Source organism: Rhinoraja longicauda, chromosome 2 (genome assembly GCF_053455715.1).
Source record: "Rhinoraja longicauda isolate Sanriku21f chromosome 2, sRhiLon1.1, whole genome shotgun sequence".
Lineage (NCBI taxonomy): Eukaryota > Metazoa > Chordata > Chondrichthyes > Rajiformes > Arhynchobatidae > Rhinoraja > Rhinoraja longicauda.
The window spans coordinates 71,597,278-71,623,984 of NC_135954.1; the positions used below are offsets into that span (position 1 = coordinate 71,597,278).

The window sequence follows — 26,707 nt, forward strand, 5'->3', positions numbered from 1 at the left end:
ATGAACAGAGATACAGCATGGAAACAGGCCCTTTGGCCCACCGAGTCCATGCCAATCACCTGTACACGGGTTCTATCCTACACACCAGGGACAATTTCAGGAATTCAATTAACCTACAAACCTGTACATCTTTGGAGTGTGGGAAGAAACTGGAGCACCCAGAGAAAACCACCCGATCACCGGGAGAACGTACAACAGACAACACCCATAGTCAGGATCGAACCCGGGTCTCTGGCGCTGTAAGGCAGCAACTCTACCGCTGTGACTCTGTGCTGCCCTTTTTTCTTACAGGTCTCCTATTTTCTAATTCTCTCCAATTCTTAACATTTTTCCACCTAATTCTGTCCAATCCTTCCGTCCCTCAGTTCTCCCACCCATACTCCAGTTAAAATATTAATCTCCATGGACTGCAGAGAAAGATGGCTGCACGTTTGCAAAAGTTAACACTTGTAACAAGTAAGCCATTGTAACAATGTGTAGGATGGACTTTTTAAATAACTTTGCCTTTTTGAGGGCAGACTATTTTATCGTTTCCCAGAAATACAAACATGGTTTGGACCATTCAAATATAAATGCCAAGTAAACAGTACATTGATTGGAGGATGGCACATAATTGCTTCAGTGTTGAAGGGCTTTCAGGGTAACAAGCCTCTTGAATGAAGTTTTAAAAGCTTTGAAAGTAAGGGGGTGATCCTTCATTCTGCAATGAACAAGGCAAAGGTGCATTATAAGAAGGATGGAAAAGAACACGTACTAATTCATCAGAAAGCCTACTGAATCTTATGCTGCAGAAACAATACCTTCCTGAAGAAAATCATGCAAAATGCATGCGCTTTATTGAAGAAAAATATCGTTTGTTTTGATCCTACTTGTTTATATTTGACTGGATGCCTCCGATTTGAAGACCTGTATTTTGTTTACAGTGTAAACAGATCTTAAATTCTAGCAGAGGGTTAAGTGATTTTTTTAAAAGTCAAATTTTTGGATAAGTAGAAGATAAAGTGACATTGACAGATGACTGACACTGGATGCACTTGAATTTCCTGAACAAAGAGTGGCATAAAACCAGAAAATGTTGGAATTGCTCTTCAGGTTCGCCAGTATTTATGGATAGAGAAACAGAGTTAAACAATAACTGAGTTTCTATCCACAGATATTGATTGAAGAATGGTAAGCAGTTATAACTTTTGCGGCTGGTCAACTCCAGTGCTCTGAAAGCCAGCATGATGAATATAGGTCTGATATTATTAGTGCAAGTCAACTTGCCTCGAGGCTCAACCGATTTTGTTGTGGAAATCCTTGGCATTTTTGTTTTCTCTGTCCAGTTCTCTCATGGTTGGTTTCCCATCTTCAATTCCATCATCCAACCACCCATTAGATGGATTTTCCCATTTTTCTCTGTTATCAGGGGACTTTGGTATTATATCTGCCGTAGAACACTTTGTAGGCGGAATGATTACCAAATTTGTGGATTACATGAAAATTGGTGGTGTCGGTAATAGAGAAGAAGACTATGTAAGGCAACAGCAGAATGCAGATCAGATGGAAAGTTGGATGGAACATTGCGAGATTAGAATCCAGGTAATGCATTTTGGAAAATCGAGTAGGGGCGGACATGTACAATAAATGTTAGGGCATTAAGGATTGTAGAGGAATAGACGCACTTTGTGGTTCAAGTCCGTAGCTCATTCAATGTGGCAATGCAGATAGATAAGGTGGTGAAGAAAATGCATGACATGCTTGACTTCAAAGGTTAGGACATAGAATAAAAAGATGGGATGTTGTGTTGCAACTTTACAAAACACTGGCTAGATCATTCTTGGAGAAATTGTGTGTCATTCTGAATGTCACAGTATAGGAAGTATGTGGTTATATAAGAAAGGGTTCAGAGGATGTTCATCAGGACATTTCCTGGATTGGAGAACTTTAATTATAGGGAGATGTTGTCTAGGCTGAGTTTGTGTTTGCTGGAGCATCTGAGATTGAGGGGCGACCTGATAGAAGTATAAAAAGGAGGAAGAGGGATAGATAGGATAGGTCAACATTTTTCTCTCAGATAGGCTATCGAAAAGAGGATGCATTTAACTATCTTGCTGCATTTAACTATCTTGACACACCATAGGATGTTGGGTTACTTATGAGGACTCGGGGAGTTATTACTTGCAGACTCCATGCTGCAATGTTGTCCCTTCTGCCTTGTTTGACAGAGGGATAAGAAAAAACACGAGAACTATGATGAAACAGACTGGCATTTTGGTGAGTACAACTTGATCAGGCCCATCTTTGTGACATGTGTCACAATTTTTGCCTAAATCCCAAGAGGCATTTTTTGTCTGTGTTAGGTGAAACAATTTGGTGCCTCAATTGTTGTTGACTACCAGTCCTCTTTAATTCTTATGTTCTCATGTTGCAGTTTTGTAGAGATGAGTGCCTTGGGACCTACATTTAAGTTGCCACATATATTCACGTGCTATGGATATAAATAGGAGTTATTTGATACAGGGAAAGCTTAACCTTTGTCAAATTATGTGCTAATGATTACTGGGGCCAATGAGTGCATAATGAGTAAAAGTAGAAACCATGTGGAAAATTATCTTTTAGGTGAGATTTTATTGGCTCTAGTATTCAGTCAATGTTTTAAATGTGATCTAGCAACCTTTTGTTCTGAACGATATATGTTCTTGGTAGAACTATATCAATTTATACGTCAATGTCATTTTCTTTTCTCGCCCACTTATATGCCTGACCCTGGTCTCCAACCTCATCCCCAATTGGAACTGGTATGGTGCTCAAGGGACACTCATTTAAGAATTTGGGCAGTTTGTTATCTGGCAAACATGATTGAAACCCTTAACAGTTGAGCCCAATCCCACTGTTTCTCTGGCGTCTATCTGCACGGGATCGAAATTGATAATGCGTGTTTTGTTTTGCCCAGAGTAGCAAAATGATCCATCTGATGTTTTAACACAGATAGAGGTTGAATTTGGAAGTTCTACAGTTTGCAATCAGATGGTGTTATTTTCTAAAACATCAAAAACAAATGCTAAACTTATAATTGTTTAAAGTTATTATTGTTTGAATTTCTAATGTTTAAAAATTAAGAGTGGATTGATTCTATATTTAATGCAACAAGTAATTGAGAAGCTCAGTTTCCACAGTGGGTGATTTACCTTATGATAGAAACATGTTACTTAAATTTTACTTATTAAGATATTACCCAATTAATATAACTTTGTTGAGAAACATGCATACAATAGATTTTTATTTCAAATGATTTCAAAATGTATTTGGAAGTACAGGACCGTACATACATGACATACTGGTCAACCTGAGGAGCACCTTCAGCAACAGACTGGTTCCACCAAGATACAGCACTGAACGCCACAGGAGATCCTTTTTCCCTGTGTCTATCAAACTGTACAACTCTTCCCCCTTTTGTCCTGGGGTAGACTGACTCCTCTTCCCCTTCCCCCTCCCCATCTTCGCAATTTTTGCACATTCCAAATCGTGGACTTTCCACTCGTTACTTTAATTTCATGTTTCATGTATCTTGTTGTGTTTTATTACTATTGGACCAATTGAAACCAATTTCCCTCCTGGGATAAATAAAGTTCTATCATATCATATGGGTCTCAACCCGAAACATCACCCATTCCTTTTTTCTAGAGATGCTCTTTGTCCCGCTGAGTTACTCCAGCTATTTGTATCTTCGGTTTAAACCAGCATCTGCATTTCCTTTGTATATAATTCACTAAGCACTACCTGAAAATTTGAAATACAGAATTACATTTTCTCTTACAGAATTTATATGGGGAAAAAAGTAAAGAAATAAACAAACACGTTTTTCCTCCCCAAGTTTCTTTACTTGTGGCATGCACAGATGATGTGTGGTCTCATGTTACAGAAAATTGTGATAAGGACTGTTTTCTAGGAATGTGGGTTTCATCTGTAATGTAATAATCAAGAATGCATCTACAACCTGACTTATAAAGTGCATTTAATCCTAAATCAATCATCGTAGGTTAATATGTAGCTTTTGCGGGTTCGAGCCCGACTACGGGTGTTGTCTGTTTGGAGTCTGCACGTTCTCCCCATGACCTGCGTGGGTTTTCTCCGAGATCTTCAGTTTCCTCCCACACTCCAAAGACGTACAGGTTTGTAGGTTAATTGGCTTGGTAAATTTAAAAGTTGTCCCTAGTGGGTATAGGATAGTGTTAGTGTGCTGGGTGATCGCTGGTCGGCGCGGACCCAGTGGGCTGAAAGGGCCTGTTCCGCGCTGTATCTCTAAACTAAGCTAAACTAAACAAAAAAAACTTTTGTGAATCAACTTGACCAAGTGGACCCGTTGGGCCCAAACCTCTCCTGCATTAGTGCAGCCCCCTCTCCTTCCCCCTCCCCTCCCCTCTCCTCCCCTCCCCCCTTGACCCCCTCCCTCCTCCCTCCACTCCCCTTCCCCTCCCCCCACTCCATCCCCCTCAACCCCCCTTATCCTCACTCCTCCCCCCTCCCTCCCTCCCCTCCCCTCCATCCCCTCCCTCCCTAGGAGATAGATTTAAACTTTAAAATGTGAATAACCTTTAAAATACAACACCGATTTCAATGAAATGTTTTCCATTAGCACCAAAGGGATGACGGTGAGTAAGGTGGGCCTAAAATTGTTGCGCTATTGTGTACCGTTTTAGCTGTAGTTCAGGAACAAACAAACAAACAAACGAGAGTTTTAGTACATAGATGGCAGAGTATCATGACTGTCTCCCCAAGAGACAGTTGACTTCTCCAACAATATCTGATGTGAGTTTATTTTTTACCTTGTTGATTAATGCTCGAAACATGGGTTTTTTATTATTATACTTTGTCATCAGGCATACCAATTTTCATTATGACTTGATTTTTGAATAAATGTTGAAAATATTTAATTCTCGGAATCCTGCAAAACACTCATTTTAAACAATGTATAAGTGAATATACCATCAAAATTAGAACAGTTGAAAATCACGTTTGAATATATCTTAAATGACAAAGTGAAATCTTTGAAATTGTGAGTGAAATCCTTGAACTTAAGAACAAGAAATAGTAGCTCAAATGGAACAATTCACTGCAATTCAGAGATCACAGTTTTTGCATTTCTGCGTTAGGACCATATTGTTCTTTCGTCTTGCATTTAACAGTACAATACTGTCATATATGAATAATTAAGTTTTCTTTAAAAAAAGTAAAACATTTGTTATAAATAATGAACTTGAAATGTGTTGTAACTTTATTTCAGCGACACGATGATGAAGCTATCGTGGATTTGGGTAAAACAAGTACAATTGTCAATACAAACTTCGAGAAGGAAGAGCTAGAGAGTAAGATTGTATAAAATGATATATTTTTGAGCGATTAAGTTTTTGTTATGATTGCATTTACCAGATGATCAAACAGTGAAATACAAATAGTCGTCTGATGCTTAGAAATCTTGACCAAAGAATATAGAGCACAGGCTCTTCAGCCCACAATGTTTGTGCTAAAATTGATGCCAAATTAAACAAATCTTCTCTCCCTGCATCTGATCCAAATCCCTACATTCCCTAATAATGTGTCAATCTAAAAGCCTCTTAAATACAACTTTTGTATCTGTTTCCACTACCACCCTGGCAATGTATTCCAGTCTCGACCTGAAACGTCAGCCATTCCTTCTCTCCAGAGATGCTGCCTGTCCCGCTGACTTACTCCAGCTTTTTGTGTCTATCTTCGGCTTAAACCAGCATCTGCAGTTCCTTCCTGCACAATGTATTCCAGGCATCCACTACTCTGAGTTTTAAAAAAAAACTTGACATACTGATCTGCTTTAAACTTTTCCCTCTCTCATTACAAAGCAATGCCATTTACCTTTTGCATTTCCTCCCTGGGAAAATAAGGTTCTGACTATCTACCCTATCTGTTTAATATTGTATTTCTTTGGGATGAACTTAAAGCTTACTTTTTTGGAGATTTAAAAAGGGAGCAAAAAACAGTGCTGGAGAAATACAGCAGGCCACACGACATCTATGGGGGTAAAAGGACAGGCATTTCAGGTTGGGACTTTTCTTCAGACTGATGGAGTAGATTGTAAAAAGCTGGTAAAGAGAGGTGAATGAAAGAGATGATGCAAGAACTAGCAAGAGGTGGGTCTTTTTCCCTCTTTTCCTTCCCCCCCACCTCCCTCATTCTACCTACTATCTCCCTCATTCTCCCTACTATCTCCAACATTTTATTCCTCATCCTTCCTTATCTCATTGTACATCTGCACCCTTTTGTCTCCAAGTCACCTCTAGTTTGTGTTACTATCTCCACATCTTTCAATCGCTCTTCTTCACCTAAATCCACCTATTACTTGTCAGTTCATGCCCCACCATTTCAGTCTTCTCCACACTACTACATCAGCCTGAAAGAGGGCCCTGAGCTGAAACAACATCTGTCCTTTTGCCACCATAGATGGTGTTCCTCTAGCACTTTGATCATTTGCTCACGATTACAGCATCTACAGTCTCTTGTGTCTCCTTTTCGAGATAAATTGGTGCCCAAAACTATTTGGCTTATCTTTCTGTTCTTACAAAATCACTGAGTATTTTGAATCTGTGTTGCCTTTGCATTTCTCGAAATCATTTGAAGACTTTTCTGCAATAATTATTAAATATTTTGGTCATAACTTGTATAACTTTCATAATTTTCGGAGTTATATATATTGTTTTTGTTGATATATTTTCTTATTCTTGGGAGCCTCTGACAAATTAACAAATTACCTAGAGCTATCAATATACAATCTTATCTTTTAAGACACGGGGGGGGGTATAAAAAGTACAAAATAAAAAGCAGATAGTGGATGCCAGGCTGTTAATACAAGTGACTGCCTTCAGAAAATCCAGAGAGTAACTAAAAAAGGAAAGATGAGGCAGACAGAGAATGGCACCAGGCAGAAAAGGGAACTAGAAATGGATATAGAGGGGAAGGGCGGCTGTTTATAGACTAAAATAGGAAATTTATTCCCGGAGTCAGAGGCCATGGCGAAGGTACCAAGGTACCGAAGACATTGATATTACTAGAGTCTTAGCAAGGGAAGATGTAGTTACGATTCTGGATGTGCTGGAAATTGATGAAAGTGTGACACGAAAAAAGCTAGCTCCACTTAAAGTGGATAGATCAACTGCCCCAGATGAAATGCTACTGAGAAAAGGTAGAACGTTGAATTGACTTGAATCGACCATAAGCTTTTGAACATTTATAGATACTGCTCCGGTGCCTAAGGACTAGACTATTGAAAATGTTACACCCTTCATCAAAAAAGGATCAGGGAATGAAATTGGTAATTGAAGGCTTGTCAATTTTCCCTGTGGTGGTGGGGAAAGTGGAAACAATAATCAGGAACAGAATCCACACTGAATGGATTATTACTATTGCAACATCTGGGTATCTAAATTCAAGGGTAGTTTTATGTAGTGTAATTATTTCAGAAATAGATTTTTTTCTTACTATTAATTTCTGTTTTTGAAAATCAGTTTTGGCTTCTATAGTTTACGTCAGTTTTGACTAGGAATGTGTTTGAAATTCCAGGTCACAGAGCTGTATACATTGGAGTACATGTTCCCTTTGGTAAGCAAAGCCGAAGGCATCACAGGCATCGTGGACATAAACATCATCATAAGAAAAAGGGAAAAGAGAAAGATTCAGATAAAGATGATGGACGAGAATCTCCCTCATATGGTAAGGGGGAAAAAAGAATGGATATTAAAATGCTGACAATTGTGGTTCCAATACTCTTCAAACTTTTAATATTTTATGAATTGCTAGGATGGGAGGAACAAGGTGATAACAAAATTAACAAGGTTCCCTTTGCCGCTCCTGCATCCTCTGCTGTTGCCGGCGCTCTCTGTTCATTGTGCATTTGTAGTCATGTTTCTTCTCCTAACCTCAGTCTACACGTTCCAACCATGTAAGTGTGCACTTGTTTCCCCTTCCAAATACCCTGTTGACTCAAACACTGCCAGATATGGGCATTAACTTTATTTAGTCCAAATTAATAATTTTGCTTTGATACTCCCTTTTATTGCATTCTATTTTTTAATCTCATTTTCTTTGTCTTGACTTTCTGGAGGTGGATATCTGGTATCACTTGTGGCCATTAATGAATCTCTGCCCAACAATCGATCAGGATTAACCCTGGCATTGTTTGATTTTTGTAGCAAGGCAACCACTGACATACACGCGCACTGCACACATGCACACGCACGTATCAGATAGTGAGTAAGTGATTACATCTTTATTATACAAGGTATAAACCACAGACAAGGTAACGTTTGCAAATTAGCAGAGACATTTATTAATACAATTTCTCATAAAAAGAAGAGTATGTAAAATTTAAGGTTATAATTGTGATTTATTTTATTACTAGACCAAGTGGACCCATTGGGCCCAAACCTCTCCTGCATTGGTGCAGCACCCTCTCCTCTCCCCCCCCCCTCCCTCCTCCCTTCCCTCCCCCCCCCCCCCCACCATTCCCCTCAATCCCCTTAATCCTCCCCCCTCCCTCCCTCCACCCCCCTCCCTCCCTCCCTGCCCCCTCCCTCCCCAATAGATAGATTTAAACTTTTAAATGTGAACTAGACCAAGTGGACCCGTTGGGCCCAAACCTCTCCTGCATTGGTGCAGCACCCTCTCCTCCCCCTCCCCCCTTTCCCTCCCCCTTTCCCTCCCCCACCCCCCTCTCCCCCCCATTCCCCCTCCCCTCCCCTTTCCCTTCCCCTCCCACCTACTCGATCGCCCTCAACCCCTTATCCTCCCTTGTTCCCCCCTCCCTCCACCATCTCCCTCCCTCCCTAAGAGATAGATTTAAACTTCAAAATGTGAATAACTTAAAAAATATAACACAGATTTCAATTAAACATCTTCCATTAGCACCAAAGGGACGACGGTGAGTAAGGTGGGCCTAAACTTGTCACGCTATCGTGTACCGTTTTGGCTGTAGTTCAGGAACAAACACAAACAAACAAGAGTTTTAGTATATAGATATTAAATTGCTTCCGAATATACCTAATCTTTTGTACTCACTAAAATATATGAATTTAATATCAAATTTTTTAAACAAACTGAATTTTGCTTTTCTCTATGGGATCTGCATTTGATTTTAACCTAGAATTTCTTGGTATTTTGCACTGCTTGGCTTGAGGATCTTTTGCCTATTTCTACAACAATCACACTATTGTTTCTAAAAGGATATTTTTCCTTCAGAGAATAAATCCACTGGAGCTGATTCTGTAGCTTATTGCTAATTTTCACACTTTTTACCCGAGTATAAATACTAAACAACACAACAGTTACGTGTTAGTTGTGGTTTTGGCCTGTTTTTCGCGTTCCCAAGGTAGCAAAGTAAGAAGCGAGCCCCATTGCTGTAGTTTGAAGAGAATTGTATAAAGTTTAGCAAACCACATCCAATGACTGAAATATTTTTATTCAAAATTAAATACTACAGTTGTTGGAAGTCTAAACTAAAAAAAGAATCAGCTGAAAATATACCACAGGTTGCACAGTGCCTGTGAGGAGATGAATAGAATTAATATTTCAGGTTTTCCACCTCTGCCACAGGGACTTTGTGATCAATTATAGTTCCCACAGCTGTTTAATTTGGAATGAAGATTTTGTAGGGCCATTACTACAATACAATTCTACAATAATGTTGTGATGAGCATGATGAAGAGCATTTGAGAGGAAGTTATATTGAGTTGCAATTACATTTCTGACATTTATATTGATTTTAAAGGAGGTTTTAGTTGTTTTCTAGAATATCAGAACATTATAAAAACTTTTAAGTATATTCAAGGCTAAGAACATTGTTTTCAGTGGAAGAATAGCACCAGTGATCAAAGTAATATTTTTGATCAGCCTTTGGTAATGGTAAATTTTGTGTGTTGCATTCAGAACAAGGTATTAATTTGGGAAGCCAGGTAAAATAATACACCTATCATGTAATAAATTGAATCTTTCTCCTTTTCCTTTGGTAATGAAACCAATTAGGTGGGATGTTTCTTTTTGATCCGACACAGGGTAAAGTGAACAATAGGTTTGAATTAACTGCTTGGCATGGCCTTCCATAGCCTGTTTGATCTGACTGTCTCTGGTATACATAAAAATTGAAAAATATTCAAAAACGAATGAAAAATAATCAGTAACTAATTTGTTAAACTGTTAGATTTTGAAAATATACACTTAAAATAATTAAATCATTTTTTTTAGTAATTGAGTATACAACAAAATGTTGCTTTCAAAAGAATGTGAAATGGCTGATTTGGTCTTTTATTTTAGAGTACCTTTTGTAAGGCTAGTCAGCTGTTACTGAGATTTAAAGCAATGGTGTGCCTTGAGCAGTTGAAAAGGGTCAGAGACTGAAGGTGGCAGTCGGAGTGCTTTGGGGCCACGCATGTGGACTGAATTGAGGTTTACTATAGAATTGTTCTCGGTGTACAAGAAAATATATTAAGAATTCTGCTGATAAGTCCACAAACTTTCCAAAAGTTCAGGTCTAATTCTACTATTCACGTTTACAATTACTTTGAACCCACAGTTTGCTACTTGTCTCCTTCCCACTTTAGACTCTGCCCTTTTTTATTTAACCTCTCTTGGTTGTACCACGTTGTGTGCCTTTAATTTCTTTGCTCCTTCCTTTCTTTGCATCTTAATCTCACATATCGTTCACATTTCCAAATTTTGGGAAAAGGTCATTGGCCTGAAATGTTAAATCTTTTTCACTCTCTACAGATGCCATCTGGCCTGCTGGTTGTTTCTGTCATAATGTGTAATTTATCTGTTTTCGAGCTGCTACTTACATTCTGTGTTCTGATATGTTCGTGAGTTGTAACCTGTTAGGTTACGAGCTTCACATATTTTAATTTTTTTAATTTAACAGGCCTGATTCCATTATGATGAATGCACTAAATTAATTTGTGTTCAATACAAGTCATAAGATCATAAGTGATTATGATAAGCAGAATTAGGCCATTCGACCCATCAAGTCTACTGCGCCATTCAATCATGGCTGATCTATCTTTCCCACCTAACCCCATTCGCCTGCCTTCCCCCCATAACCCTATCATGAAAATCAATTTTTCAAAAATGTTATATATATAAAACCAATATTTTGCATATAAAATACTTGAGACTGATTCTGAAGTACTTGAGTCAAATGTAAATGAAACTTTCATAATATTCAAAACCCACTTTTACAAAGCAATTACCATGAAATGTATTTGCTGATTAGTTAAATATGTGGATCTGCCAGATAACACCCTCTAATTCATCAGTGACCATTTACTATCAAATGCCTTTCATTGTAGACGTGCATGGCTTTATTGACTTCTACCATTGTCTTGTTGCAGTGACATAACACATTAAATTAAACTGCTTTATCGTCATTGCAGTTGAACATAATAAACAAAGATTTGAACCAGATTACAAATTTGCTGACTCTTTATTTTTGTGAATAATGCTTGTGGATAGGTAGTTAGAGACATCAACCAAACCTTAGGCGTACCAAAATCAACTGTTTGGAACATCATTAAGAAGAAAGAGAGCACTGGTGAGCTTAGTAATTGCAAAGGAACTGGCAGGCCAAGGAAGACCTCCACAGCTGATGACAGAAGAATTCTCTCTATAATAAAGAAAATCCCCAAACACCTGTCCGACAGGTCAGAAACACTCTTCAGGAGTCAGATGTGGATTCACCAATGACTATTGTCCGCAGAAGACTTCATGAACAGAAATACAGAGGCTACACTGCAAGATGCAAACCACTGGTTAGCTGCAAAAATAGGATGACCAGGTTACAGTTTGCCAAGAAGTACTTAAAAGAGCAATCACAGTTCTGGAAAAAGGCCTTGTGGACAGATGAGACAACGATTAACTTGTATCAGAGTGATGGCAAGAGCAAAGTATGGAGGAGAGAAGGAACTGCCCAAGATCCAAAGCATACCACCTCATCAGTGAAACATGGTGGTGGGGATGTTATGGCCTGAGCATATCTGGCTGCTGAAGGTACTGGCTCACTTATCTTCATTGATGATATAACTGCTGATGGTAGTAGCATAATGAATTCTGAAGTGTATAGACACATCCTATCTGCTCAAGTTCAAACAAATGCCTCAAAACTCATTGGCTGGCGATTCATTCTACAGCAAGACAATGAACCCAAACATACTGCTAAAGCAACAAAGGAGTTTTTCAAAGCTAAAAATGGTCAATTCTTGAATGGCCAAGTCAATCACCCGATCTGAACCCATTTGAGCATGCCTTTTATATGCTGAACAGAAAACTGAAAGGGACTAGCCCCCCAAACAAGCATAAGCTAAAGATGGCTGCAATACAGGCCTGGCAGAGCATCACCACCGAAGACACCCAGCAACTGGTGATGTCCATGAATCGCAGACTTCAAGCAGTCATTGCATGCAAAGAATAAGCAACAAAATACTAAACATGACTACTTTCATTTACATGACATTGTGGTGAGCCAAACATTATGGTGCCCTGAAATGGTGAGACTATGTATAAACACTGCTGTAATTTCCACATTGTGAAACCAAAATGTATAAAAATGGCCTTTAATAAAATCTGACAATGTGCACTTTCACCACATGTGATTTTTTTCTATTACAAATCTCAAATTGTGGAGTACAGAGGCAAATAAATAAATGATGGGTCTTTGTCCCAAACATTGTGGAAGGCACTGTAGATTGTGCAATTATTGGAATTAGAGTTCTGATGAATAGAGGTTTGAATATGATGACTTTAGACTTTAGAGATACAGCGTGGAAAGAAGCCCTTCAGCCCTCCAAGTCCATGCCGACCAGCGATCACCCTGTACACTAACACCATCTAACACACTAGGAACATTTAATAATTTGCAGAAGCTATTTACAAAATTTATTGAAGCCAATTAACCCACAAACCAGTTTGTCTGTGTGATGTGGGCGGAAACCGGAGCACCCGGAGAAAGTCACACTCACCGAGAGAACGTACAAACTCCATACAGACAGCACTTGTAGTCAGGATCGAATCTGGGTCGGATGCTGCGAGGCAGCAACTCTACCGCTGCGCCGCTGTGCTGCCCTATATCATTAATTTTAATATTTTATATCAGATTATTAAAAACAAAAACTTGATACCCTTTGGACCATTCAAATGGATTAGTATAATTATTCACTACCCAAATTCAATTTGCACTTAATATTTAATTACAATAAATTTTTTGATTATTTGACAGCCCTCATTTAGTATATTTTGAAAATATATATATTAGTTGTTAAAACATTATCTCTAAATTACTCGGGAAAATAAGAAAGTTATTAACATTTACCTGTGAGACAGTTTCTCAGATCTATGTTGTCGGGCACTCTTTTTTTTTTTTTGCAGTAGGTTTCTATCTTTGACTCTTTGTGAATCAAGTGCAGTTAACCAACTGCAAAAATGAGAAAGCCACAATTCAGATTTAAAGAATGCATATCTACTCGAGTTTATCGAACAAGTGCAGTGGTTAAACCAGATTTAATTTAATTTTTCTTGAAAATAATTGCAGATACTCCATCTCAACGTGTCCAGTTTATCCTGGGGATAGAAGATGATGATGAGGAGCACATGCCTCATGATCTTTTCACAGAGCTGGATGAACTTTGCTTTCGTGATGGAGAAGATTGTGAGTGGAAAGAAACTGCTCGGTAAGCACTGGCATTGCATTATTATTATCATAACTCTCATTTTATTTCTTGGCTACCTTGGGAGGGTGTATTCAGTTATTTCACAGAGAATCTGACCAGTAATGTTTTAGTTGCAATGTTATATTCCACACAAAAGAAATGACTTTTATCTGTCACCAAAACTGGAGAAGGGAGGCCCTTCAAGAATTATTCTGCTGCATCAGCATTTTAGGGGTTCTATTAAATCAATTTTTGTTTGTAATCTTTTAACCTCATTAGTTAGGAATTTCACTGTACAATAAACGGGCATCGGTCTTTAATTAAAAAACCCATAAAATCCAGAAAACGTGTCCTGATTATCTAAAAATCAATAGATGGCTAGTCTGTCAAGGTTCGACAAAAATATTGCAAGTTTTTCTTTTTTTAAATTACTTTATCACTAAATTTCATTCTGTACCAAACCTATATATAATTTATTTCTAATTGCAATTTGAAACAAAGTCCTATGTATATTCATTCCCATGCCCGGCACTCTTGTCCTGCCACACAATCTCATACACTGGGTATCTACTCGATGTTGTGTTCAATCTAATAATTATCATTCCAATATATGTTCTCTATTATAAGATTTAATGCATTAAGATTTTAATCATAAACTTGATTTAATTGCCTTTTGTTCTTAAGAGTAAGAACTCAAACCACCTATTTTTTGCGTGCCTCCTTTACATGCCATAGCAACCTCAAATATAATTCAGTACTAAACATGTGGATATATTGATCTGCTTCTCATCTCAGATGGCTGAAATTTGAGGAGGATGTGGAAGATGGAGGGGAGCGATGGAGTAAACCGTATGTAGCTACCCTCTCTTTACATAGTCTGTTTGAGTTGAGAAGCTGCATATTAAATGGAACAGTCATGCTGGACATGAGAGCTAGCACCACGGAGGAAATAGCAGGTTTGTTCATTATCACAGATACTATATGTTAACCTTTCCTCTTCTGTGCAGTTGACACAATTCTTTTGTAAACTTTCATTGAAATTAAAATTAACTTTTTATAGCCATGAACATTGAGAATGTTAGTTATGCAGTGTTTTGTGAAAATGTAGGTCTGAAATGTATCATTACTGCTTCGTAATGTTGGTCTCATTAAAGCCATTATTGTATAGTTTGGGCCACTTTATTACTAAATGTAAATTAAATGGGTTGCGGCAGTTAATTCAGCAATTGCGACCTCACTGACATCTTATACAACTGTAACATAACATCCTAACTTCTATACTCAATGCCCAGACTGTTGAAGGCCAATGTACCAAAAGTCTTCTTGACTATCCTATCCTATCCTATCCTATCCTGTCCTATCCTATCCTATCCTATCCTATCCTATCCTGTGATGCCACATTCAAGGAACTATGTACCTGCAGTCCCAGTAGATCCATCAGCTCGACAACACTCCTTAGGGCCCTGCCCTGTGCTAACTTTGTGTGATTCATGCATGACAAATAGATGTATGAGACAGGATTTATTTTGTAAAAAAACATGCAAAGCTCCTCTAATCAGTCCCTGCCTTTCCAAGTGAACACAAATCCTGTCATGAAGAAAAGTCACAACCTGAATAGGTGTTTCTCCAACACTTAGTTTTTTGGCTCACAAACCCTGCCCCTTAGTTTTTTTCCATATAATTTCCCGACTACTGATGTAAGGCTCATGATCCTATAGATTGCTAGCTTATCCCTATTGGTCATTTTGAATAAGGTAACAACACTTGCTATCGCCCAATCGTCTGATAATGTTTCCTCCTTCCTCATGCAAATATATTTCCGAATATCTGCATACCCTTTTCCCTAGTTCTCTACCCTCCACATCTGCTCCCTGGTAAATACTGATGAGACTTATTCATTTGGGACTCTACATACAGTGCCCTCCATAATGTTTGGGATAAAGACCCATCATTTATTTATCTATTTGCCTCTGTACTCCACAATTTGAGATTTGTAAAGTTCCCGCTTTCTTATTTCATTTCTGCCATTCCGATTTCGCCTCACATTTTTCCACAAAATAGTCGGTAATTGGAATTTGTCAATTCGGCCGCTAGAGGTCGCTAGGGGTTCCGTGAGAAATCCCCCTGCCCTGGACGTCTTCCCGAAAATGTGGCACCCAGGCTGGGCAAGGCAGCCAATCTCGACCTCATCGGGACTTCCATGGCCGATCAGTGGGTTGAATTTGCAACCTGCGGCCGGGGCTCTGGAACTCCAGCCCAGCTGGAGCCAGCACATCTATCCCCATAGCCGTCTTCCTTGGCCGGCTGGATAAACCAGCAAAACTCTGGAACCAAAAGTGCCAGAAAATCAGTGGTGGAACAGTAATGAGTAAATATTAAATTTAAGTGCAATATAACTATATTCATTAATTAAGACGGGGTTAAAATATAAAACACAGCAGAAAAGGCAATTACCACCTTTTTGGGCTGATTATCAATTAATGTGCGAATTTACTTCAACAAGTATTTCTGTACGCTTAGTCGAGTAGCATATATCAACTCTTTCTTCATAACATAGTTATACATTTTCTGACCATTGTTCTTTTATTCAATACCAAGAGAATTAGGATGTGTAAGGAAAAAGCAAAATAGAAAAAACAAAACAAAACAAATTTTTCTTTGTGTTGCAAAAAGTATCTCTGTTCAATAACCTTTATATAAATAGCAGAATATACTCATGATAGGCCTGTCATTGTACATGTAGTCCCAGAACTACAGACTGTTGGAAATAATAGTCGATTTTCACGCTTGAATGTAGCGATATAATAGTCGATTTTCACGCTTGAATGTAGCGCAACTCGTATGCGCATTTGGCGTGAATACCTTTTTTTGCGCTGAAAAGTTGCATTACACGCCATATTATGAATTTTGGACATCAAAACTATAAATTTGTAAAATCAAATATTGGGAGGTCTGCATAGTCCCCCCATTTCAGGGCACCATAATGTTTGGGACTCGTGGCTTCACAGGCGTTTTCTGCTGTCAGATTCTATGAATGTAATTGCCCTCAGATTGCATTGCAGCCTTTTTAATTTATATTAATCTGACCAATTCTGATCAAACGTAATCATCAATTTCTATTGTTCACTCTGTTTTTCCTTCTCCGCAGATATTCCTGACCTGCTGTGCATTTCCAAAATTATCTTTTATTTTTGATTTCCCCATCTGCAATATCCTGCCTCTGTCATTTCCATGATTTTTTTCTCCTTTGCTCACTTTCATCACCCAGTGGGATCTCCTCGTGTGTGTAGTAGTTAATAAACTTTCATCACTCTCTCCTAGACCGCACCAATCCCACGTGTTCTCTCTTTCACTTCTCTTTCTATGCAATTTAAAATATGCTTGATTTCTAATTTAGTTCTAGTGAAAATTGATCAATCTAGTGTATCTCTCTCCTTAGATGCTGCCTGACCCTCAGGGAATTTCCAGCATTTTATTTTATTTCAGATTTCAAGCAACTGCAGCTTTGTTTTGCTTCTCCATGAGCTTAATCTAGTTTGGTAATTGCATTTAAGAAATTATTTTCTGATGTTGCTTTTTTTGTGTTTGCTTTCTTATTAAGTATATTGCCATCAACCTCCATTTCTTACACTGCTGCCTTACTGCACTGAGTGGTCATGGACTTTTTAAAAAAATGCCTATATTTATACACATCTGTCTTGCTGATGTTTTATGCTCATAGTGTTTTTTTTTCTACCTTGCTTGCTTGCTCTTGTATATTTATTATAGATATGGTACTGGACAACATGATAGCATCTGAACAGCTGGACGAGACCATGCGAGACAAAGTGCGGGAAGCACTACTGAGAAAGCACCATCATCAGAGTGAGAAGAAACTGAGTAATCGCATCCCCATCGTTCGCTCCTTTGCAGATATAGGCAAGAAACATTCTGATCCTCACTTACTTGAACGAAATGGTGAGATGTTTTGTAGTATCCAATTTATTTACATCTCTCCAGTATAATTGTATCAGAAAAAATAGTATTTACAACTTTATTTACTATGGTTGATGCTATGTATCAAAAGCATGTTTTTAAAACTGGCATGTTGATAAATAATTCACAATGTAACAGCGTGCTTGCAGTGGACTATTTTTATATATTTCATCGGACCCCTCGATCTCAAAGTGGCTGTGTAATGGAGTGTTTTATTCTATGTTTATTCATTATCCATACTTTTTTAACCAACTGGTTCCAAGAGGAAGCCATCAATATAAATTAATGCCATTTCTGCTTTTACAGATATGGTTTCAGAAATTGGGAGCCTAATACTGAATTTAGTGCTGGCATGTTGGTATTAATGTTTTTTTTGGAGTTTCCTGCAAATATTCAGTTAATGAATAGGTCTGTGACTAAATTGTAAAAATTTGTCCGGTGCACTCAGATTGTGTACAATATGTACATTACTGTTAGAAAATAATAAAAAAAAGAAATTCTGGACGGGAAACTTTTTCATAATCGATATAGTTTACAGAGTCAAATAATAAGACTTTTCTGGAGAAAGTGTGCATGAATAAAAGTTGAAAAGTTAACAGTTAACATCACAAAGTGATGCAGTTGTACCAAGCTAGATAATACGTAAGAGGTCAAAAAACTAATAGAAAGTCCTCAGGAGATTTGCCTCTGATTCGAATTGCAACCACACAACTTACTAGCAGTTAATCATCGTTGAAGGTTGCTTAATAATTATGCATTAATCCTCGGGTAAAGGTCAAAAGGGCTGATATTGAAACTCTCAATGCAAATTGACAGACCGTGACAAATTTAATAATCTATAAGGCTACATAAATAAAATGGAAACAAAAAATGTTTTTTAATAGCAATCTAATTTTTGAACAAGGAAAATTCATTAATGCAGTATGTTGTGTTACTAATTTATTAACTTGTGCATTTCATACTTTCAAAGGATTATTCATCAAGCCACATGAGATCTTTATGTAATTTGAATAAAATTTCTGCTTGCATGGAAGTATGTAAATTCTATTTATGTTTTTTTTTGTATCTTTTTATTTTGATGATAGGGGACGGCCTTTCTGCCTCCCGCCTTTCTCTTCGTGCTGGTCTGTCTGCCTCACTTCTTTCATTAAGAGGAGCTTCTCTATTTTCCGTTCCATTTGGCTCCTTTGCGCATGGTCCCAAGGGCGGATCTGTAGCAGGCTCAAGGTGCACAACTCCTGTTCCCACCCCTCAAAATACACCACCCAGCAGTCCAAAGCCCGAACATCGTTTTCAGGGTCAAAGCCAATTGTTGGTGTCTTGTGCCGGTGAGGATATTCCTGATGTGGTAGTTCATCCCCCTGAAGAAGAATTTGAGGTTCAGAAAGGACACGTGAAAACACGTGAAGAATGTGCTGAACACAAAGCAGGCAAATATCAGAAACAGTTGGGTAACTTTGCGCATGTGGAGCACTGATTATAGCACATGGCATGTCGTGGTATTTTTAAAGAATTCTTTTTTTATTCTGCAGTTAATTGATGTATCACTGAAGGCAAAATTAAAAGAAAGCTTACTGCATGGTACCCTTTTATAAATAAGCACAAGATAAGTTTCACTTTCATGCAGCTTGCATGCAACAACTGAATAATTTTTCAATGCAGTAACTAAATCATGTTCATTATGTGCCATTAATTACTTGAGATTTCAGGTAAAATAGTTTTATCAAACATTATATTGAACGAAAGTTGTATATATTTTTAAGCTGAGATATAGGCATTGTGCAGATATTCTTGTAAAACATTTCCATTGTTTGATTTTACATGTTTATTCAAAAGAGTGCCATAATTTCTGTTATGAGCATTTGCTTATTTTTGTGTTGAATATATTTCTCTACATGATTGAAATGACTGCCATTTCTTGATTAATGTTACATATATTCAGAAAGTTGTTTCAGCTTGATTAAAAAGGTGTGTGTTCTTGGACAGATATGGTGTTAAAAACCGTATCCCCATAATGTTAATGCAAAAGATTTGCACGCTAAGGAATGATGGGAATTTTCAAAGTTATCCTTGACTGCCAACTTTTATTTCAATCCATAAATCTTCAAACTCAATATGAAGTCATTTTGGTCGAGTTAAGATTTTAATTGTAATGTATATTGTAATTTATAATGTTAAGTATAATGCTTTAGTGCCACTGTTACAATTTGATTTAAAATGTTGAAGACTCCATAATTTCAGACGAAGAGAAAAACATTCTGTAATAATAAATAGAGTACACAAATGCTATGTAAAACTCTTATGTCAAGTACAGTCAAAGTAATTTTCCAGATACATTAGTTAGAGGCAAAAGAGTAATTTGAATGTTGACTAAATGAGCCAAAATTACATGTTTTTTATTTCGAACGATACAGAGGATTAAAGGTGGACAGGCATGCACATGAGAATTCAGCCTTTTCTGCCATATCTTTTGTAGTTGGTGCAATATTCCTGGGCTGCATATTTAGTAACTAACATATCCATTAAGTTTAGGAACGAGAAATGGACAAAATAGTGAATACAGCTTATTTTTCATACTTTATTGTGATTAGTATTTTTACTATGAACCTTAAACAGCGGGGCAATAACTGCTGTTTTTTTCTTTTTAAACAGCACATAGGTCTTTTTAAGAGACAAATATTTTCCTTTCAGTATTGTGCTTTGCCATTCTTCACAGATCCTCCTTTCCCTCTTTCTCACACTGCTTCCTTTCTTAATATGAAGACTGTATCCAAGATTTAATATCAGCTTTAACTTTCCTTTCAACCCTTGTTCTTTTGAAACACAGCTGCAGTGTTTATTTTTGATCAACACTGGTATGAATTTAATGCTATGGAAATTGTTTTATTTTGATTAAATAGTGATAAACACTGAAATGCATGGAGCAGAGAGTTATCATGCATGGAGCAGAGAGCTGGATTTAAAAATATTTTCTCTAAAACACGAGGGCATAGGATTAAGGTGAGAGGGGAAAGATTTAAAAGGGATTTGAGGGGCAACCTTTTCACACAGAAGTTGTTGTATACATGGAATGAGCTGCCAGAGTAAGTGGTAGAGACAGGTACAATTATGGCATTTAAAACTACTTGGAGAAGTACATGGATATGAAAGGTTTGGAGGGATCAGGACCAGACACAGGCAAACAGGACTTGGTTAGGCGACTTGGTTGGCAAGGACGAGTTGGATCTAAGAAGGTCTGTTTCCATGTTCTATATCTCTATGATGCATGTCATGGATTATATTATTGCAGTCGAGGATGTGGTAGATGTCCTAGAAGGTATGAAAGCAGATAAAGCTGGTGCCTGATCAAATATATCCAAGGACACTGTGGGAAGCTCAAGAAGATAAATTAATCATCGTGAGATGCCAGAAACTGGAAGGTGGCTAATGTTTTGGCTCTAATTAAGAAGGACTGCAATGAAAGCATTGGAACTAGAGACCAATAAGCCTAATATCTGTGGTAGGTAGGTTACTGTAGAGAATTCGGAGGGATAAGATATAATGCGTTTGGAAAGGCATGTTGATTATAGAGATAGCATGATTTTGTACATGGGAGATTGTGTCTCAGGAAGGGTGATGAGGATATTGACAGGACTTCAGCAGGGCTTTTGTTAAGGTTCCGAAGGATATACTTGTCTGGATGAATGCACATAGTTTTTTTCCCAGGATAAGGGAATCCAGAACTAGAGGGCATGGATTTAAGATGAGAGGGGAAAAATGTAATAGAAACCTGAGGAGCTACGTTTTCATACAGTGGATGAGGTGTATATGGAACAACAGTAACAGGTAACAGGTAACAGAGCTTTATTTGTCGTTCGGTACCGAAGTACCGAACGAAACTACATAGCAGTCATAGAAAAAAAAAGAACACAAGACACATAACCCCAACACAAACGTCCATCACAGTGACTCCAAACACCCCCTCACTGTGATGGAGGCAACAAAACTTCCACTCTCTTCCCCACGCCCACGGACAGACAGCTCGTCCCCAACCGACCCGCACAGTCCCCGCACCGGGCGCTGAAACGTCCCGCGGCCGAACCGGGCGATGAAAGGCCCGCGACCAAGCCTTGCGCAGCTAAGTCCCGTGGTCGAGCCGCACCGGGCGATGTCAAGTCCGCAGTCGAGCCGCACCAGCGATGAAAAGCCCCGCAGTCGAGCTGCACCGGGCGATGTTAAGCCCCGCAGCCGAGCTGCACAGGGCGATTGTTGCTCTAATTCTTTTTGTGGTTAAAACTTTTGTGGTTAAAGTAATTATAGGTTTTAATGCATTTAATCCTTTTGTTTTTAGAAGAATCAAGTCAATGATGGTTAAGACCATGTCAGGTGATTGACTTGACTGACTTAGTTTTTCACATTTTGTTGCTTGTGCAAAATTTGGTTCTCCTTGGATTATTTGATCTTCACAAATCAGTAGTCCTTGACATAGAGAGTCCTCTAGTACTTCCCGCAAATTCCAGCCTGCTGAATTGCTGCAAGTAGAGTCATAATTTTTATTCAGGTCATTGGAGAATGCTATTGGTCTACAACTGATCACAAAATTTCTACACTACAACACTTATAATTGTAGTTACAAGGCAAATTGTACCTGTTAAATAAGTTGCCACTGAAGTTTTGAATCAGCTACCTATAATAATAGTTACATTTTTGGGTTCTAAAAGATGATGGTTTCAAGAAATAGTGTTGAATTAACAAGATGGATTGAAAAATGCAATCTTGAAAAATATAATTGAATGTTTAATCATAGTACACTATTATCTAAGTATATTATTTATTACTTCAATCCCTATTTTGAATTCTCATACTTTCTTCCACAAGTAGACAAGTAAGCAATTTATTCTTCTGGCGAACTTTATTCTTTTTCAGTCTTTAATTTTTTTCTGTATGCAGAGCCTTATATCTCAGCTTACCACGTCCTCGTATATTTTAAAAATAAAAATGACACATAATTGAAAAGAATATTTGAATGGTGTTAATGCTTTTAGAAAATATAATACACCTGCAGCCAGCACAAAGCTTTGTTTGTTTATTTAATACTTTTTACAGGAAAATTGCTTAATCACATTAATATAAATACTTAAATCCTACAGATTGCCATAACACCGTGTGCCACCACATCTAACAATTTAACAGTTTGGTTAATAAGAGTTACCTGCTTTGTTTTATGTAAATTACTAAAGCATTTTTCCTATGCATCTTATACAGGAATTCTAGCATCTCCTCAATCTGCACCAGGTATCTTGGAGACTAAAAGCATTGAAACCAAAACAACTTGTAATAGTGCAAGTAGAGAAAACAGCACAGTGGACTTCAGCAAGGTAATTATTTGTTTGAAAAGTGTCAAATAGTAGCACACAAGTATTGATTTTATTTTCCACAATTTGAAAAATAATCCATTCATTGCTTTGGAGCTGTATTTAAACAGATGTTTAACATCAACAATGATGTATTTCTGAATTAATAACTATTTCAGATCATTGTGGTGACGAGTGAAACTTTACCTTGGCCTTCATGTACACACTTCCTTTGTCAGCTGGGGTTGTCATGGGGAGATGTCGGCTGTAGGAATACTGCTCCTGCACTTACTTATAGAGACGTAGATCTTGTTCATTGATATATATGCCAGGTTGATCAAGATCATTGAAAGTTTATTAGAGTTGACTGAACTGTGGTAACCTTGGCCAACTATTGACAATTGAAGATATGACTCTTAGACCTTCTAGCTCATAAATTATCATACAAATTCTTGGAGCATGTCTTGAATCACAGAGGCGGCCAGATTGGCCATTTCAACTGCTTAGACTACTGACAATGGCTTGGCAATTGGATTTCACCAATTTTTGATGTACTGAAATGTGGGCGCATTTAATGCTAATGTCAAATTGGGTCCACTACAAAAAACATCAAACAAATTCTGCTTGAGGTTTGCCCACCTTTATGTATGTATGTTCTAATATCAAACAACATTGTTCCATAGAAATTCAATGAAACGTACTTCTGCCGTAATAAACTTGTAGCTTCAAGTTTACATTTTACATCTCCATTTTGCTTGTCTTTCTATATCATTTTAGTTTGTAGCATGCTTCTTTGACAATAGAGGTGGCCTTTTTTCGGTCATTTAACTTCTTGTGCAAATTGCTATGAGTTTTATTTTCATGATTGTATCTCCAGGGATATTGGATCATACAAATGCCACACATAGATAATCCCGTGTAAGTTTGATAGACCAGCGACTAAAATCCATCCGAAGTTCAAACAATGGAAATACAAATCATTCAGTGTTGATAACAGAGAGCTGGCTTACACAATTAATTTTTTTGCTGAAGCAGGAATCTGAAAATTAAAAGTCGTTTATCAGTGCATAGCTTTTATAAGAATTAGGATTTTCAAGTTATGTTTGAGCAAAAAGATATAATTGTTAGTGGACTGCCATGTTGGATTGCAATCATGGAGCTAGTGGTTGACAACCAATTATGTCTGAAAGTTGCCAGTGAGATTCCAAAGTTTATTTATTTCTGGAAGCAATGGAAAAAGGAGTTGATAAAACGTCAGCAGTTTCTTAATAGTTAACTGGTTTTGTTTCATTCTTTCATTTTGTTTCTAATTTCATCTTAATTAGTATTACGTATAGCCTGCTTATGAAAAAGAATACCCAAAAATGTGATTGGTTTTGCTGAGTAGATTTTACATTAATTATTGACTAGAAATCACATAAGTTGATTTAATGTCCAAAAATGAAGGTGCTTTGTTTTTTTTACTGCAATGGCATGTCTATGAGTTCAGGATAAAGATTGTAAGTTTATCAGCTCACAGTAACAATGGATAAAATGAATTGTACTTACGATAAGGTGCATTAATTGTAATTATTCATAGGAATGTTTTCTTTGTCAGTTTTATCTACACTTCTGGAATTGTCTTAATTTCTCATTTGATTTCTGTTGTTAAACTTACATTCTTAATAATACTTCACCTAAGTTGTTTCCCTCCTCCCTCCCCGTAGATTATTTAGCCTACAATCGAAGCAGGTATCTTGGTGCCTGCATCTCTATTATGACTTTTTACTTGTTTCTTTTCCCTTTTTTTCTTTTTGCGTTTCCTTGGCCTTTTGATTTTAAATATGCCTTCCTTTACTCCTGGTTGGACTGGAGTTTGAGTCCTGGCACTGTAGTTGTGTCACGCTTGGTATTAGAAGCAAGAGGCCTACAGTAAGTTTTTAGTTCCATGGCTTCTTGTGAACTGCTGTTGTGTACATTGTTCTGTTCCTGGTGCTTGTGTTTTTTTTTAAAAATCAACCTGTGGCAAACTTTCATTTTGTATGGTGATGGATATTATATATCGGCATAAGTAAATGTGCAGTGGTCATTAATTTAGTTGTGTTGAGTTAATGTGGATCTTGGATTTGTAGCAATTAATGAGCAATGTTTGTTGACAATATTTGTAACTTAAAAGTAATTTTATAACTATGTGCACATAAATCTGTTTTTTTCATATAAAAATAACTCAAAATGGATAAAGAGGTATGACTTCACAGATAAGCCTTATTTATCAATTCAAATTTTGAATAAGAGTTTTAATTTTAAAATAGTATACCAGAGATTTGAAACCTTATTTTATCTTTGTGTACCCAACACTTGAGCGATACCAATTTTTACCGTTTTGGTGAAATATAAATTCAGAACATTTGACTTGCAGTCCACAAAGAAAATTGATTTCCAGAGATATATATATTAAAAAAATTAATTTGCCATAAAAACAACAAAAGATTTCAAAGTCAACAAATTTTTGCTCAAACTCTGTCTTATTTCATGTTAACTAATTGGGTTTTTTTTTGTGTTTCTCAAGTATCTTGAGTTGCTAAAGATATTGTCTCGTCCCTCCACATTTGTTTGTAGGTGGACATGAACTTCATGAAAAAGATTCCAGCAGGTGCTGAGGCTTCCAACGTCTTAGTAGGAGAGGTGGACTTCCTTGAGAGACCCATAATAGCCTTTGTTCGTCTGTCGCCTGCTATTCTTCTTACAGGGCTCACAGAAGTTCCTATTCCAACCAGGTGAAACTAATGCACAAGCTGATAGAGAGATGGTGGCTATGCATGATATGCTCTACTATGGAATATTTAACAACTGTATTGGCCTCCTTAAAATCGGTTCAGTGGCTTGTTTAACTTTTACCTGCATGATAACAACTAACATATCCAACAACGCCTTTCTTTCTGTTTTGTTTTACTAATACCATACAAACTACCCTCCTCAAATGTCTTTCCAACATGTTCAAAATTATCGACAAACTAAAGAGTATTTTCCACTTGCATATTGACACACAATTCGCCACACCTATATCCCCTTGATTCCTCCACCTCGTGCTTTTGGATGGCATGCACCATGTTCGGTCTAGGTTGAGTTGGTAGTTGACCGTTTTCTTCAGCGTTCGTCATAAACTCGATAACCTCTTTTTTAATATTCTACCCGAGGAGCACATCATGACTAACTTGGGAGGTAACCCTTTTTAACTGCTTTTGATTTTTTAAATGGTCTCCTTCCTACAATTTTCAAAGTCTACACCAAGCTTTCTCCAGCCCAATGTCCACCCATCTTCTTTTGACGCTGGACTTTAGTATATTTCTTCTTTGACTGTCACTGCCATTCCTGTTTTCTAAATGTTTCCCTGTCTTGGTTTCTCTCTTGCTTTGATTATGCTTCATGGAGCATAGTGGGACTTTTACTTCTGGTTTAAAGGCACAATATCAATGTTAGAATGTTGTATGTTTTCTCCTTTCAGATGTATTTCAGTGAAATTTCTGTAAAACACTAGAAGTCTTAATCAGTTTGATGGCACAAAAAAGATTTGTGATGATTTTGGGATATGTTATACCAGATGGCCTCTTTATTCATGAATCAAGGGTTTTTAAAAAATATTTAAAATAATCATCTGGTAACTAATTTATGTGTGCCTTTACACAATTTAATCATTGGAAGGTTGACTAACTAACCTATTCT

The 26,707-nt window shown here is 37.4% G+C and overlaps 1 protein-coding gene across 7 annotated transcripts in view; it reads left to right on the forward strand.

Moving 5' to 3' along the window:
• Positions 1 to 26,707, forward strand: part of slc4a7 (solute carrier family 4 member 7) — a 90,865-nt gene that overhangs the window by 22,045 nt on the left and 42,113 nt on the right. For 2 of the 7 annotated variants that reach the window (XM_078420795.1, XM_078420804.1), the window contains exons 2-9: positions 5,267 to 5,348; positions 7,573 to 7,722; positions 13,580 to 13,718; positions 14,493 to 14,653; positions 17,466 to 17,654; positions 22,917 to 23,029; positions 24,860 to 24,916; positions 25,604 to 25,761. In XM_078420795.1, the coding sequence (XP_078276921.1) occupies positions 5,267 to 5,348; positions 7,573 to 7,722; positions 13,580 to 13,718; positions 14,493 to 14,653; positions 17,466 to 17,654; positions 22,917 to 23,029; positions 24,860 to 24,916; positions 25,604 to 25,761 (1,049 nt within the window). Of the gene's footprint in view, positions 1 to 5,266; positions 5,349 to 7,572; positions 7,723 to 13,579; positions 13,719 to 14,492; positions 14,654 to 17,465; positions 17,655 to 18,757; positions 19,103 to 22,916; positions 23,030 to 24,859; positions 24,917 to 25,603; positions 25,762 to 26,707 lie in introns of all 7 variants that reach the window. The other 5 variants (XM_078420814.1, XM_078420824.1, XM_078420843.1 and 2 more) reach the window with 4 other exon arrangements.